The sequence below is a fragment of the Leptonotus elevatus genome, chromosome 3 (assembly GCF_054856555.1).
Source record: "Leptonotus elevatus isolate MCC_2025b chromosome 3, RoL_Lele_1.0, whole genome shotgun sequence".
Lineage (NCBI taxonomy): Eukaryota > Metazoa > Chordata > Actinopteri > Syngnathiformes > Syngnathidae > Leptonotus > Leptonotus elevatus.
Genome location: NC_141241.1, coordinates 3,553,465 through 3,567,233, shown reverse-complemented (window position 1 = coordinate 3,567,233; position 13,769 = coordinate 3,553,465). Strand labels below are relative to the sequence as shown.

The following is a 13,769-nucleotide window of genomic DNA, read 5'->3' as shown; positions in this document are numbered from 1 at the left end:
TCTAACTAATTACCTCTGCCAAGCACGCAAGTAAGTGCAGATGCAAGTTGTGATATGGCAAAAACTAACTCCATTTTTTTTTAACAGCCAAGTATGAGGGTGAGCAGTGTATGCGCTTTCAAGTTTGGAAACGGCTAAGGAGGGAAAACAAAGATTTCACAAATTGATAAAAATGTGATCTCCCAGACACAAATTTGCCATTTTGATTCATCGCGGAACCTTGGCGGAGGTAACTGATTTGTGTGCCTTGTGTGTGTCTCCCCAGTCAGGTTTGATCCGCGTGTCTGATCACGAGTATTTGATCTCGCCTCTGCCTCAGCATCTGGCCAAACGTCACAACTACAGCGCACCCGACGGTCATCAGCCGCACGTGGTCTACAAACGCTCTGCCGAACACGCGGTCCGCGAACAAGCCGATGACCCATCGGGTCGCGGTCCGTCCACGCAGCACCGGGACCACCATCCACATCAGGACCTCCAAAACGGGCACACAGAAATGCAGCAGCACTTCTGTGGGCGCCGCAAGCAATGTATGTAAGGGAACTTCATTTTCCTTATACTTTAAATTTTGTGAACGTTTTACAGTGGACGGAGGTGGCAAATCCAGTTCCAGAATTTAAAAACCCTCCCACAGTTTGGCTTTGAGCCCCTGATGCTAGCTATCTAACTCGCTAGCTAGCTCCCTAGCAGGTAAACAAGCACCATGGGAGCTAGCTAGCTAGCACCTGTGGCTAAGGCCAAACTGTGGCAGGGTTTCTATTTTCTGGACCTGGATTTGCTACCTCTGACACTGGATATAAAAAGTTTACACACCCGTGTTCAAATGGACATATTTTTTTAATATAAAAAAAATGGGAACCAAGTTAAATCATTGTAAAACTCTTTCCACCATTAAATTAATGTGACCTTTACCCTGTACAAACTTTTTCTGAATTAACCATTAACCACATTCAATCTCATGTTAAATAACCAGTAATGCATTACTAAACCTAACATAATAACAAAGATCCCTCATTATACACATTATACGGAATAAATTAGCTTGAAAGGAAAAAGTCAAGAATCCTGCTAAGAACAGCTAAAACGGACATGACGACCGCAAATACTCTTCTGGCTGAATGGACCAAAATGCTTCTCATCCTCACAGACACTCCCAAACCTCCCACTGAGGACCCTTTCCTGATGCCCGATGAGTTTGCCATGCCTGACGACGAGGGCCCAGGAAGGCCAAAGCGGTCCCCTATCGACTCCAACCGGGTGGGAGGTCTGAATGTGGAGACGCTGGTGGTGGCAGACAGGAAGATGCTAGAGAAACACGGGCGGGAGAACGTCACCACCTACGTCCTCACCGTCATGAACATGGTCAGTGTCAAAAAAAGGAAGGCAATTGAAGGAGTTTAGCATTTTGGATTGTCGACACCAAACAGTACGGTTCGATTAAAGAACTGGATTACAGCAACTCGAAGCCTGCTAAAAATGTAAGACATTACAGGTCGAATAATTTGGGAGCTTTAACCATAGAAACGAACGGAGCAGTGGAAAAATAACTGTCATTACATCTCCACGTCATTGACGGATGACCACTTTTTTGGCGAGTGCTTTATGATGCGAAGCGGACGTAAACATGCTTCAGTCGGTGTATTTTTACGAGTTGTCCTAAAGCACTTGCCGAAAGGTCTGTCAATGACGGGCCAATGTAACGACTGTTTTGTCCAGCTCTCGAAACTAACGATCTAGTTACGTAGCTAATCTTCCTTGACCATACTTACACTTACTTACTTAATGACCTAGTTGACCTTACCTCGCCATTCACTACCTACCGACTTAAGTATCCCACTGAAGGGCGAATTTTGGCAAAGGTTGCGAAATGCGCCCTCCTGTCAAGGGTTCGTTGATAATTTGAAAACGTTCACCTAACAATTTTAATGTTTTTTCTTGTTGCAAAGAAATTTTGAACGTGTTAAAAAAATCCTTGCAAACTGAAAAACCATTAAGACTGTTTAGAGAACCATTAAAACTGTTTAGAGAATGTTTAGAGAACGTTTAGGAAATGTTGCGACCTTGAGTGAACCCGATGGGAAATCAGCATTCACTAGCTTCGCAAACGTTCTCCCCTCAGTGGGATGCAGACTTTACAGATACAGTTTGGATTTTTCAGGACCATTTATATATATATATATATATTTATATACCGAATTGTACCACTTGGCGGAAAAGGCAACATGTTCCATTGGTCCGTCTGGCTAAAGTTGTCAGATGAGCAGCAATATTACGAAGTAGTTTGTTCACATTTGTTGTCTTTCGGTCAAAGGACCATTGACTTTGTTTGAATGTCATTTAATCTTACATTGGGATCAGACCAGTCATTATTCCTTACGGGTTGGACGTACCCGTCCTTTCGTTTTGAAAAATGTGGTTTTGCAGCGCTTTCGGTGGCGCCGGTGGCTTCTTCCCATTCTCCTAAATGCAGCACTTGTTCAATCCATGAGTGCATCATTGACAAAGTCTTTCCACATTTTCGTCTATGGTCGTCCTGTGTGCATTTGGCCGTGACGACATGCAACCAGGCAAACACACGGTGGTAACCGATTTTAGATTTGGCTCATTTGTTGAGTTAACAGCCACTTTTACCGCTCGTTTTTTTCTCTCTCTCCAGGTTTCCAGTCTTTTCAAAGACGGCACCATCGGGACAGACATCAACATTGTGGTAGTTAGCTTATTGCTACTGGAACAGGACCCGGTGAGTGCACTGGCTCGTACTGTAACTCAACAAATATACAGTAATTCACTGCTATACACAGGGGATAAGGACCAAGCCCCGTTGTGAATAGTGTAAATGTTTGTAATTGACTATATTATTATATTGTGGCATTTTGGGGAATTTCGAAAAGAGCTCAAAAAACTGCTATCAGACCAGATTTGCAGTGAATAGCTGAGAATACAGAACAAAAACGGGGCTTGGCGAATTAGTGGACAGTCAACCGTGAATATGGGGGCGATTAAGCACTTATTATTATTATTTTTTTTTTATACAAGATTGTGCTCATGTATTTCTGCTCTACAAATAACAGCTGGGCCTGACCATCAATCATCACGCTGACCAGTCGCTCAACAGCTTCTGCCAGTGGCAGTCGGGCCTGGTGGGCAAGAGCGGGAAGCGGCACGACCACGCCGTCCTCCTCACTGGGCTGGACATCTGCTCCTGGAAAAACGAGCCCTGCGACACCCTGGGTAAGGCAACTGGCCAAGCCCAACTTCCTGTTCTCCGTTTTTGGTTTTGGTTTGTTTATACACCTGAACGTCGCGGCCAGTTTATGCTGCTGTGCATACACAAGGTTGTTAGGTTTGCTTGCCACGTGCGAGCTGCTGACCCGCTCTTGTCGACGCGTGACTGGAGGGTTCCCACGAGTGTTCGCATTCATAAAAATGCTTGAATTTCAAATGTCGCACGTTCAAAAGTTGGAAAGAGCTCGACGTGCTATTGGGCCATGGTTGGGATTTCAAGTTTGAGGTTCAAGCCAGAGTCATGGTTTCGTGCCAAGAGATTCAAATTCGGGTTTTAAGCAAAGTTTAGGGATTCAAACTTGGCTTTCGAACCATGGTTAAGGTTTCAAGTCAGGGTTTCAAACAAAGGCTAGGGTTTCAAATGAGGTTTTACAGCAGGGTTTCAAGACATATTTAGGGTTTGAAATGTGTTTTTCAAGCCAGAATTAGCGTTTCCATCCATCCATCCATTTTCTATACCACTTGTCTTGATTAAGGTGGTGGTTGTGCTGGAGCCTATCCCAGCTGACTTTGGGCGAGAGGGGCGGGGTAGACCCTGGACTGGACGCTCGCCAATTACAGCAGTTAGGGTTTAAAGTTATTCAACCCAGGATTCAATTTAGGCATTCAAGCCAGGTTTTCAAGCAAGGTTTCAATTAGTTTCAAGCTTAAAAAAATATATACTCTGGGGGAAAAAAAGTATACACACCCTAGATGTAATTATTGCATCTTTATTTAATATACCACCTCTTATAGGTAGGGCCTTGGAAGCGTATTGCTTCACTTATCTGGCATGGCATCAAATCCCACTGATGTTGGCTTTTTTTCGCCTTTCCCATGTTACCCTCGAGAGATGGATGGATAGACGGATGGAGTGACCTCGGATAATTGCTGGAAAGTCTTAACCGTCCTACCCAGGGAGTCTCCCATGTCTGCTTGGAAGTCATTTGGGTCCAGACTGCGGTCCGAGGCACATTTTCATTCCTGTTATTTTGGTTTGGATCAAAAATGTCTGGACTGCCCAAGCAAGGTGGATGTAGAAGTACTCTTGAGGAACACACATGCACATTGATGCTTGTTTAAGTGGGAAGCCAGAAAAACAGTCCAAAAAGTCAGTAAAGATTAAACCCCGACATCAGCTTCGAAGATCAACGAAAGGTTCGGCACGATACGATATTATCACGATATGAAGCTCACGATACGATAATTATCACAATATTGTGGGAGGTTGTTTGATATCAAAAAAAGGTCACAATATTGTAAAAAAAAAAGAAAAAAAGAAAAAAAGAGCTCATACTAAAAAAAAAAAAAAAGTCATAGAGACCCATGCTTGAAATTGAACAGAAGGTTAGACATTTTGGCTTGAACCAGCGCATTTGAGCGAATTCCAGGTCTCCTAATTTAACAAACTCCAACTAGGGAATTTTCAAATGAGCCCCATTCGCAAACAGGCATATTTTGGCAGATGCTGAATTATGAAGAATTTTTTGTTTACACTATTTAACTTGTTTGGAGCATCAGGGTTTAAGTTAGTCAATTATTCATTATGAGAACGTGGCCAAGGACCCATTCATCCCCCTTGTCTACCCGATGTGACCTTTAAATTCATACTTGTTTTGCTTCTTCCTCATTCTGAGTCATTCTTCTTTCTATCCTTAGGTTTTGCTCCAATCAGCGGCATGTGCAGCAAATACAGGAGCTGCACCATCAACGAGGACACGGGACTGGGCTTGGCGTTCACCATCGCTCACGAATCCGGACACAAGTACGTCTGTTTTGCCTCACAGTGACGACGTTAAGCAGCCAAGTGGAAGAAATTGCAATGGTAAACTGCAAGCAGATGAAGCAATCCACGTTATCGACCAAGAGGGGCCTCAAACGCCACACGCAGGGAGACAAACTGGGTTTTGACCCGCCAACATTACCTCCAAATTCGACTGTTTGAGAGAATAGCCCAGGGCAGACGCCGCTCTGTTTGTGTTTGCGTTTCCATCGAGATGCAAGTTTGATTAGTTCAATTTACATTGTGTGTGTGTGTGGTTTTTTTTTTTTATGGTTAAACTCGTCTGCCTGCTTGGCACTCGCCCAACACAAACCTGGGACATGTTTTCTCCTGCTCTTCACAAGCCTGCTAAAGTGTCAAAAAGGCATGAAAGCGTGTTGAGTCGTGAGATAAATGTAAATGAGAGAAATGTAACATTACAATGCAAATATAGGGATATTACCACTTTTTGCATGTTAGGGATCAAGACCAGCTGCGAATAGCAAAAGATTGCTATTAGTAGACGTCCACCCTTCAGTGACATAAAACCCCATCCTGGCGCAAAAACTTGAACGCTAATGTAAACCCTAATTGCTTAAACTCTAACAGCAGCTTGAAAACCAGTTTGAAACAGGTTTGAAACCCTAATTTGAAACTCTTGTTTGTTTTTTTTGCTTCAGTTTTGGGATGATACATGACGGCGAGGGTAACCCATGTCGCAAAACTGAGGGCAACATCATGTCCCCCACCCTTGCCGGAAACAACGGGGTTTTCTCTTGGTCCATATGCAGCCGCCAGTACCTCAGCCGGTTTCTCGGGTAGGCGTCATTGTGAGCCCACCATTCGTTTGATGGGTTTGTCAATTGCAAATATGATGTCCGATCCTGCGCCCTCCAGGACGACTCAGGCGTCCTGTCTGGTGGACGAGCCCAAGCAGATTGGTCAGTACAATTATCCCGAGAAGCTTCCTGGGCAGCTGTATGATGCAGACACGCAGTGCAAGTGGCAATTCGGCTCCAAGGCGAAGTTGTGCAGCCTTGATTTTGTAAAGGTAAGCTAGAAAAATCTTCGTATCCTGACCTTATCCTCATCCCGTCCAATTTTTCATATTTTGGTTCTTTAATGGTTCCTATGCTAAACGTATTTGAGTCTTTGGTCTGCTGCAAAATTTTATACTCTTTAGCGCTTTCCATTCCCCGAATCAACTCCTTACCACCGCATTCATTCAGACCCTTTAAAACTTCATCGCTGGTGAATCTGAAGTCATTCCGACAAGTATTCGTGTCTTAAATATTTGGATTTCTTTTGTCTTTCGTAGGATTCTAACCTTTACCAAGGAAATGTCCTGAAAACTAAATGTAGACCTTCCTTAACATCACCTCACATTTGCTTAAACTCATCCCTACACATCATGGGGTTTGGTGGCAGAAACTATCCCCAAACTTTAAATTTTCGGTCTATTAGTGGCTCTTCTGCTCTTTGAATCTTTGGTTTGGTTTTAGTCTATCACATTTTTAGCAATGTTTTGGCTCATTAGTGCTTTGCTGCCTCTTTAGTAGTTTTTTTTGCCTTTGCCCTTGCAATCCTCAAGAAAGAATCCTAAAACCAAGTTCAGAATACATCATCTGAATTTAACCTAAATAAGACTTAAAGCACTTCCCACAAATCTTCGGCTCTTTAGAGCTTCTGTGTTTTTGGTCTTCGGCCTGTTTCTATCCATATCCTTATTATGGTACGTAAGTGGTTCATCTTCTCTTAGGATTGTTGGTCAGCAGCAGAATTCTGTCTACAGACCCTCACAAACTTCACTTTAAAAGAACTTCAAGTTATTCCCACGCTATTATCACTGTCATTTTTTTGGTAGGTTCATGGGTCTTCTCCTTTTTTGGTCTTCTGTATGGTTCCAGCCTTTGCCTCGCCAGTCCCCAAGAGAAATTCTCTGAAACAAAGTCCAGAATCTTCTGAATGCCACACCATGTCATCCTTGTGTTAATCATATATGGTTTGGTGGTCCTTGGCTCTGCAGATAGGATTCTAGCCTGCCTCTCCCCTTCTAGTCCCTGCGAAAAATCTTCAAAAACAAGCCCAAACACTTTTGAACTTCACCTTAAGCCTTTCCCACATTGGCCTCACTGTTTGCACGGCATGAAAAACAACATCTATAGAATAGTTCTGGAACGATCCCACAAGTCTTTGAGACCATTAGGGACCTCCAGTAATGAGCACCCCTGTCATACAGGATCCAAGTATTGTTGTATTTACAGCGTCAAGCGTCAGTGAAGTCTTGCTAAATGGGCACTTTATTAATTGCCATGATCTTAGCCAAATAGGCCAACCCCCCCCCTGTGTTTTACTCCTGGTTTGAATTCCCTCAATGGATAAACCTCTTCTACGCCAACCGAGCGCCGTGGGCTAGGTGAAGTCTTTCTGTTAGCTGTTATTCACATGGAAATGCTGCTTGGCCTCTAACCGCTGGGAAATAGACTCAAATAAATGGTATAGCTAGCGGATTAGCGCACAACACGTCATTCAAGCTGCTTCAAAGGGTGTTTACATGATCATGGCCTGTTAAAAGAATGTTTCTTTTTGAAAATGAGGGCGGAGACCCGATTTAACTCTTGAGCCTTAAACCTGTTATCTGAAACCCTAACTCTTGCTTGAAAACCTAAATTTAAAATCCTAAACCATGTTTAAAACGGTAACCCGATGAATCTCCAACTCTGGCTTTAAACCACAACCATTTGAAACAATAACATTTCTTTTTAACCCTAATCTGAAAACATAACCTGCCTTGGAACCTGAAGTTTAAATCGTAACTTGAAACCCTTACCCTATCTTAACAACCTAATTTCAAACCCTACTCTTCAAACTTTAAAAGATCTAGACATTAAAAATAAAAATGTCATCCTAATTTGAAACCACAATTCATGATTGATTACATAATTTGAAACCCTAACGGGCAATCCTATTTATAACTGATGCTTTAAAACCCTAATCCAGTCGTCAAACCTGTACAACTTGTTTTAAACCCTAAACCACACCCTTAAAACTGCTGGGTCAAAAAAACAAAAACAAAATAAAATAAAATAAATATTAGTCAAAAACTGGACCGACCCACCACTTGGGTCAATTTGGCCCAATTTTGGGTTAATTGATGCAAATCAACTCAAAGTTGGGCCAAATTGACCCAAATAGCGGTTTGGTCAATTGTTTGACCGAATTTGGGTTATTTTTGACCCAACAGTTTTAAGAGTGCACGCTTAAAACCCTCATTTGAAATCCTATACCTTGTTTGAAACCCTAACCCAGGCTTAAAAACCCTCATTTGAAACCCTTACCCAGCCTGGAAGCCCAACTCCCACTGGCCCTCCGTGCCGGTCGCTTGCTCCGAGCCCGGCGCAGCCGGGCTGGCTGCCAGCGCCGGCAGCCAGTCTCCCGATGCGAGGCTCTCCCTCTGTGCTCACTCACTCGCTCCGTTTCTGTATTGTTGGGTCAGATGACACACACAATTATAGCCTGTTTCATTAAAGAAGCGCACTGATTAGGTTTGACGTCCAGGCTTTTTTTAGGGAGGCTCATTGTCGGGCTTATGGTGCAGGGTTGCACCATAAGCCCGACAATGAGCCTCCCTTCTGACGCTGGCAGGGAGCAGCTGATGTGATGGCAAGTAATGAAGTAAAAATACTTTACGATAAAAAATGTTCCGGTATCTGTACTTTATTTGAGTATTTATTTTTTCTGACGCCTTTTAACTTTGAACCTCTCCATTTGTAGACACATTTCTGTCATTTGTGCTCCTTACTTTACTTTAACGCTTGTTACTTTTTCTTAGATGAAGAAAAGTTAATGAACGAGAGAAGCTATTTTGTGTGCCGATACTTTTTTCTATTAATTATGACGTTATCAAAATGAGTATAATTAATATTGAAGAATCATTTTTACCTTTGTACTTTTCAGTTTGCAGTTTTCAGTGCTTTTATTTTATGAGAATATTTTTTTGAACTCAGGTTATGTACTTCATACCGAAAAACAAGCCCACCTCTGCCGTTGAAGGAAAAGAACGCCGAGTCATGGCAGATCGCATCTTATCACATCCAGTCCTCTGTTGCGTTTGTGTGTCTCATCTGGCAGGATATCTGCAAGTCGCTGTGGTGTCACCGCACGGGCCAACGATGCGAGACCAAGTTCATGCCTGCCGCCGAGGGCACGAGCTGCGGCCCCGACATGGTGAGTTGTGACTAACATTGAATATGCTGCATGTAAAAATTTATTTCTTACACATATTATAATCCCTTACACTCTGCTCTATGCATATTTGTACACAGGCTTTTAACATTTAATTCTCACATCTGACAATATGTATTGTAATTTCTCGAGAACACCATTTTTTGCAAAAAAAAATATCAAAGTATTAGAAATAAAGTATAAGAATTCATATGTTTTGATTGAGGCCAGACTACTACTTTTACTACAAAATCATCTCGCGGGCTGGATTAAACCCCTTTGCTGGCCTGATCTGATTTGACACACCTGCCTTATGTTTTTCTAAGAAAATGGATAGCTGGATGGATCTAAGAATATCGGGGCGCTGTCTGGCAGCCGTCAGGCTTCCTGTTCTGTTCCCTTCAGTAACACAGTAATGTGAATTTCATTGCTCTGTATTCATAACATGACAATGAAATTGATTCCATTCCATTCCATGAAGGTAGAAACCTAGAATTATATGAAAGAAAAGCAGGAAGTATGACAGGAAAGAAGGCAGGAAGTAAAAAAGGAAGCGAGTAAAGCCATTAAAAAACATAACTATGGCTTGAAATGATAGCACGATTTGATATTCTAACTTTAAAGGGGAAGTTTGCAATCTCACGTCACTCAATCTGCAATCAAAATGCATCATCTTGACTAGTTCACCATCCTACTTTCTCCACCGTCAAGCCGAGACCACGACGCTCACTGATTGATTTCTATTGCCTCACATCAGTGGTGTTGGCGCGGCCAGTGTGTCAAATATGGGGAGCACGGCCCCAAGGCGGTCCATGGCCAGTGGTCGCCCTGGTCCCAGTGGTCGGAGTGTTCCAGAACCTGCGGTGGTGGGGTCATGTACAGGGAGCGCTCCTGCACCAGTCCACGGTAAACACACACACACACACACACACACGCACGCACGCACGCACACGCACACACCCACACACACACACAGAGTCATCTGACAGTCCAGACAGCAAGACAATCTCTCCCCATGCTCCAGACAAGGGTGGGGCAAAACCTCTTAAAAACTGAGCTTTTTGCTGCCAACGTCCCGCATGGCTGCTCGCTCGCACAAACGTAATGCCGCGCATCCCACAGTGCCCGACATCTCTGTTCGTGCGTCTTCACATGAACGCACAGTTTGCTCTTTTCTTTTCCAAGGACATTGGAGCCTTGTGGAGTTGAGTTATCCGAATTTCGTGTTTTATGGCTAGGGTTCATCAAAAAGGGTTCATCATACCGTATAGTGTCTCCCATAGTATGAGGTTTCCATTTTGGTAGCAATGACACGAAAAATGTGTTTGTTTTTGAAAGATCCATGGAAATAGCTAAGGCCGCTTCATATAAAAATGGCAGACTTCCTGTTTTCTTTTCGGCTTTGGTTCTTGGGGCTTTATTATTTGGAGTGTTCTCATGGTGGACACTCATTCCAAATTTCATGTTACTAAATGGACCTGGCTTTTGTGGCTAATTGAAAGAATAATTGTTAATAAACGGTCTCTTCAAACCAAAATGGCTGACTTTCTTCTTGTTTTGGACAGAGCATGGGTTCTTGAGAATTTTTGCTGATTAGCTGATGATAGACACGCCTACCAAATTTCATGTTTCACTTAACCGGCTTTAGGAAATGCATATATATAATCATGCCTGCTCGCTCATACGAGTCATTTGCTCCGTATTGTACAACCGTGGGGGATAAATAAATAGACAGATGGTGGAACTAATGGCCGCCGTTTGGCTCGTTGGACTCTTGGCTGATGAACATGAAGCAATAGTCAAAACAAATTTTATGGCCGGCAGCACCTTTCTTGTTTTTTCTCATACACTTGTGTTTCGTCAAGCACACAAAATTTTTCTTTCGTTTAATTGAAATGGTAGGCAGGTGGGATGAGGGTTATGTATGATATTTCAATTGGCTTTGTTTAGACTCAGTGAAGTTTTTTTCCCCCTTCTTATATAATGTTTTTCTCTAACATTTGTGTTTCATCAAGCATAGATAGAATTTATAAGTAGATTAGTAGGTGGCGGGGTGGATGGCCAGATAGATTATATGTACATTGGCTAGCTAGCTAGCTAATGTATATATGATAGCTAGCTAGCTAGCTAGATAGATAGATAGATAGATAGATAGATAGATAGATAGATAGATAGATAGATAGATAGATAGATAGATAGATAGATAGATAGATAGATAGATAGATAGATAGATAGATAGATAGATAGATAGATAGATAGATAGATAGATAGATAGACAGATAGACAGATAGATAGATAGACAGATAGATAGAGAGAGTAAAATGTAAATCAGAACATGTAAATCAGAACATGTAAATCAGAAAAAACCCGAAGATGTTTTGACAATAAAATATTAGCGCAACAACATCTTAAGAGGCTTGCCAGTGCTAATGAACAGTTTCCCCGTACATCATTCTGGCTTTACAAAGTTTTCAGCAGTCGCCCCCTCTCCCTTTACAAACACACAACGAGGTTAGTTTAAATATTTGGACCGTTCACTTCACTGGGCTCATCGGCGCTTACTTAACAGCCAGGCAGACACGGGCGCACTTGGCCCGTCTTTTAATCCCTCTCGCCGGGAGATCAAAGATGTTTTCTGCTCATATGATACACGTTACGCATACGCCACGTTCGGCAGAGCAAGAAGGACCCACGCAGGAGGCCCTTCGCAAGCAGGTTAGCTGTCTAGTTCGTTTAGCATTCCTGCGCCAGTGAGAGAGGCACTTTTACAGCAGCTTCTGCTACTATGAGTTACGGGGTCAGTGGGACACGGGGGGGGAAAGTTGTCAGGGCTTTAAAGGTGCATTGTGCTGTTTAAAAAGGTAATATTAATGGGGATGCACGATATTGCTATTTTCAACCGATACCGATAAACCAATAATTTAGAAATGTACTATCAGCTTTTATCTTCCTTTTATAGTAGAGTGTGAAAACTATGTTTTTTGTACCTGTCTAGTTCAAAGGTCAATACTGTAGTGCATGAACAGACCATAGCATCCATGGAGACAAGCTAGCTAGGATACAGAAGATCTCAGTTGCATCTTAGTGATCACCGTGCAAGTAGTGAACTCATTCAACTGTTTGCATCTGTGTGACTGGACCACTGTTAATCTTAGTGATTAATTTGGCAGGGCCCCTATCCTTCAAATCGGACCACAACCAGATGGATTAGCCCGAATCTATTTGCCTGTCGCTAATGTCATTCACACCCCACAAGCTGCTTCAAATCAACAGCTTTGCTTTCCTACCAAACTGACGTTAAGACCAGCGCAAAGTCCGTAAAAGTATTGCTATCTGTGGACTTGGAATGGTAATGCTAAAAGCAATGCTAACAACATAGCCTTGTGCATTACTTAACTGTGTGTGTCTTCATCTGTAGGCAAAGAAAAAAAAAACATTTAAGAATGAGAATTCTTGTTGCAACATGTAGGTGATAGAAGAGCAACGTTTTTTTTTGTAAAGTCTGCTTAATAGCGTTTTCTTCATTTTGTAAAGGGATTTCCATCCCATTGACCCACTCGTGAAATACCTTTGAACTTGACCCGCTGTAAACTTTTGCCTCAGTGCCGCAGCCAAATTTATCTTCATTGAGCGTCTTCTTCTGAGCAGATTAAAGCCCTTGTAGAAGCTGCTCCAAAGGCGGAAAATGAATCTTCTCGCTTCACCCCCACGTCCTCCACCTGCCTCCTCGCTCTGCCGACCCCCACACACACCCTTGGACCACCTGCCAGATCAAACGCGGTCCACCCTAATCCTCGCCAACAAGGCTGGGGGCGATTAGGGTCACAATCTTGACCTGGTTTTTGACGGTGCACATTTTGTCACACAATCGATGTAAAGAGGAATGTAAAGGCTGAGTGGTGCTGCTCGGTTTGGACTAGTGTGTGTAAGCCCTCGACTCTTCATAAGGAAGGTTCTGCGGGGGAAGACCAAGCAGCAAAACCTGTTTCTGGGCAGATTTAGGGATCTTGTGATGGTTTCCTCCCCCCCCCCAATTAATTGAGGTTTCACTGTAGTTTGGAATTTAAGTTTTCGTTTCAACAGGCTACTCCACAGAGTTGAGGTCAGAGTATGACGGTGACCACACCGTGAGTTTGGCCCGAGGGCTGCGTCAGTGTAGGGGTGTCGTTTGCGGAAGGGAGGCTGAAACTCAAGCTCAACAATCTGGCTCATGTCTTGTTTTGGAAGAACATTGACACTTGGGATGGGATCACATGATCACGGACGAAGGCTGTGGAAGAAAAAAGTCCAAATGTTACGGGGGAATTCCGGGATGCAAACTGCACTGCGGACCCTCGCCATAAGAACATGGCCACATGTGATCATCTACAGTAACAGGATGACGCTTGTGAAGACGTACAGTATATCCCCGCGACCTCTCTCCAACGCGATCCCATCACTCCTCCGTTAAATGGAATCCAGGATGATATTGCTTCATTTCACACCACACTTGTTTCCTCGGTATTCCTGTCCTCCCGTT

At 43.1% G+C, this 13,769-nt stretch overlaps 1 protein-coding gene across 6 annotated transcripts in view; it reads left to right on the top strand.

The window, feature by feature from the left end:
* Nucleotides 1–13,769, top strand: part of adamts18 (ADAM metallopeptidase with thrombospondin type 1 motif, 18) — a 56,462-nt gene that overhangs the window by 12,120 nt on the left and 30,573 nt on the right. For 2 of the 6 annotated variants that reach the window (XM_086070848.1, XM_086070847.1), the window contains exons 4-12: nt 266–530; nt 1,148–1,362; nt 2,657–2,740; nt 3,072–3,231; nt 4,924–5,029; nt 5,707–5,844; nt 5,924–6,077; nt 9,158–9,253; nt 10,008–10,156. In XM_086070848.1, coding sequence (XP_085926974.1) covers nt 266–530; nt 1,148–1,362; nt 2,657–2,740; nt 3,072–3,231; nt 4,924–5,029; nt 5,707–5,844; nt 5,924–6,077; nt 9,158–9,253; nt 10,008–10,156 — 1,367 coding nt within the window. Of the gene's footprint in view, nt 1–125; nt 230–265; nt 535–1,147; nt 1,363–2,656; nt 2,741–3,071; nt 3,232–4,923; nt 5,030–5,706; nt 5,845–5,923; nt 6,078–9,157; nt 9,254–10,007; nt 10,157–13,769 lie in introns of those variants that run through there. The other 4 variants (XM_086070853.1, XM_086070849.1, XM_086070852.1 and 1 more) reach the window with 4 other exon arrangements.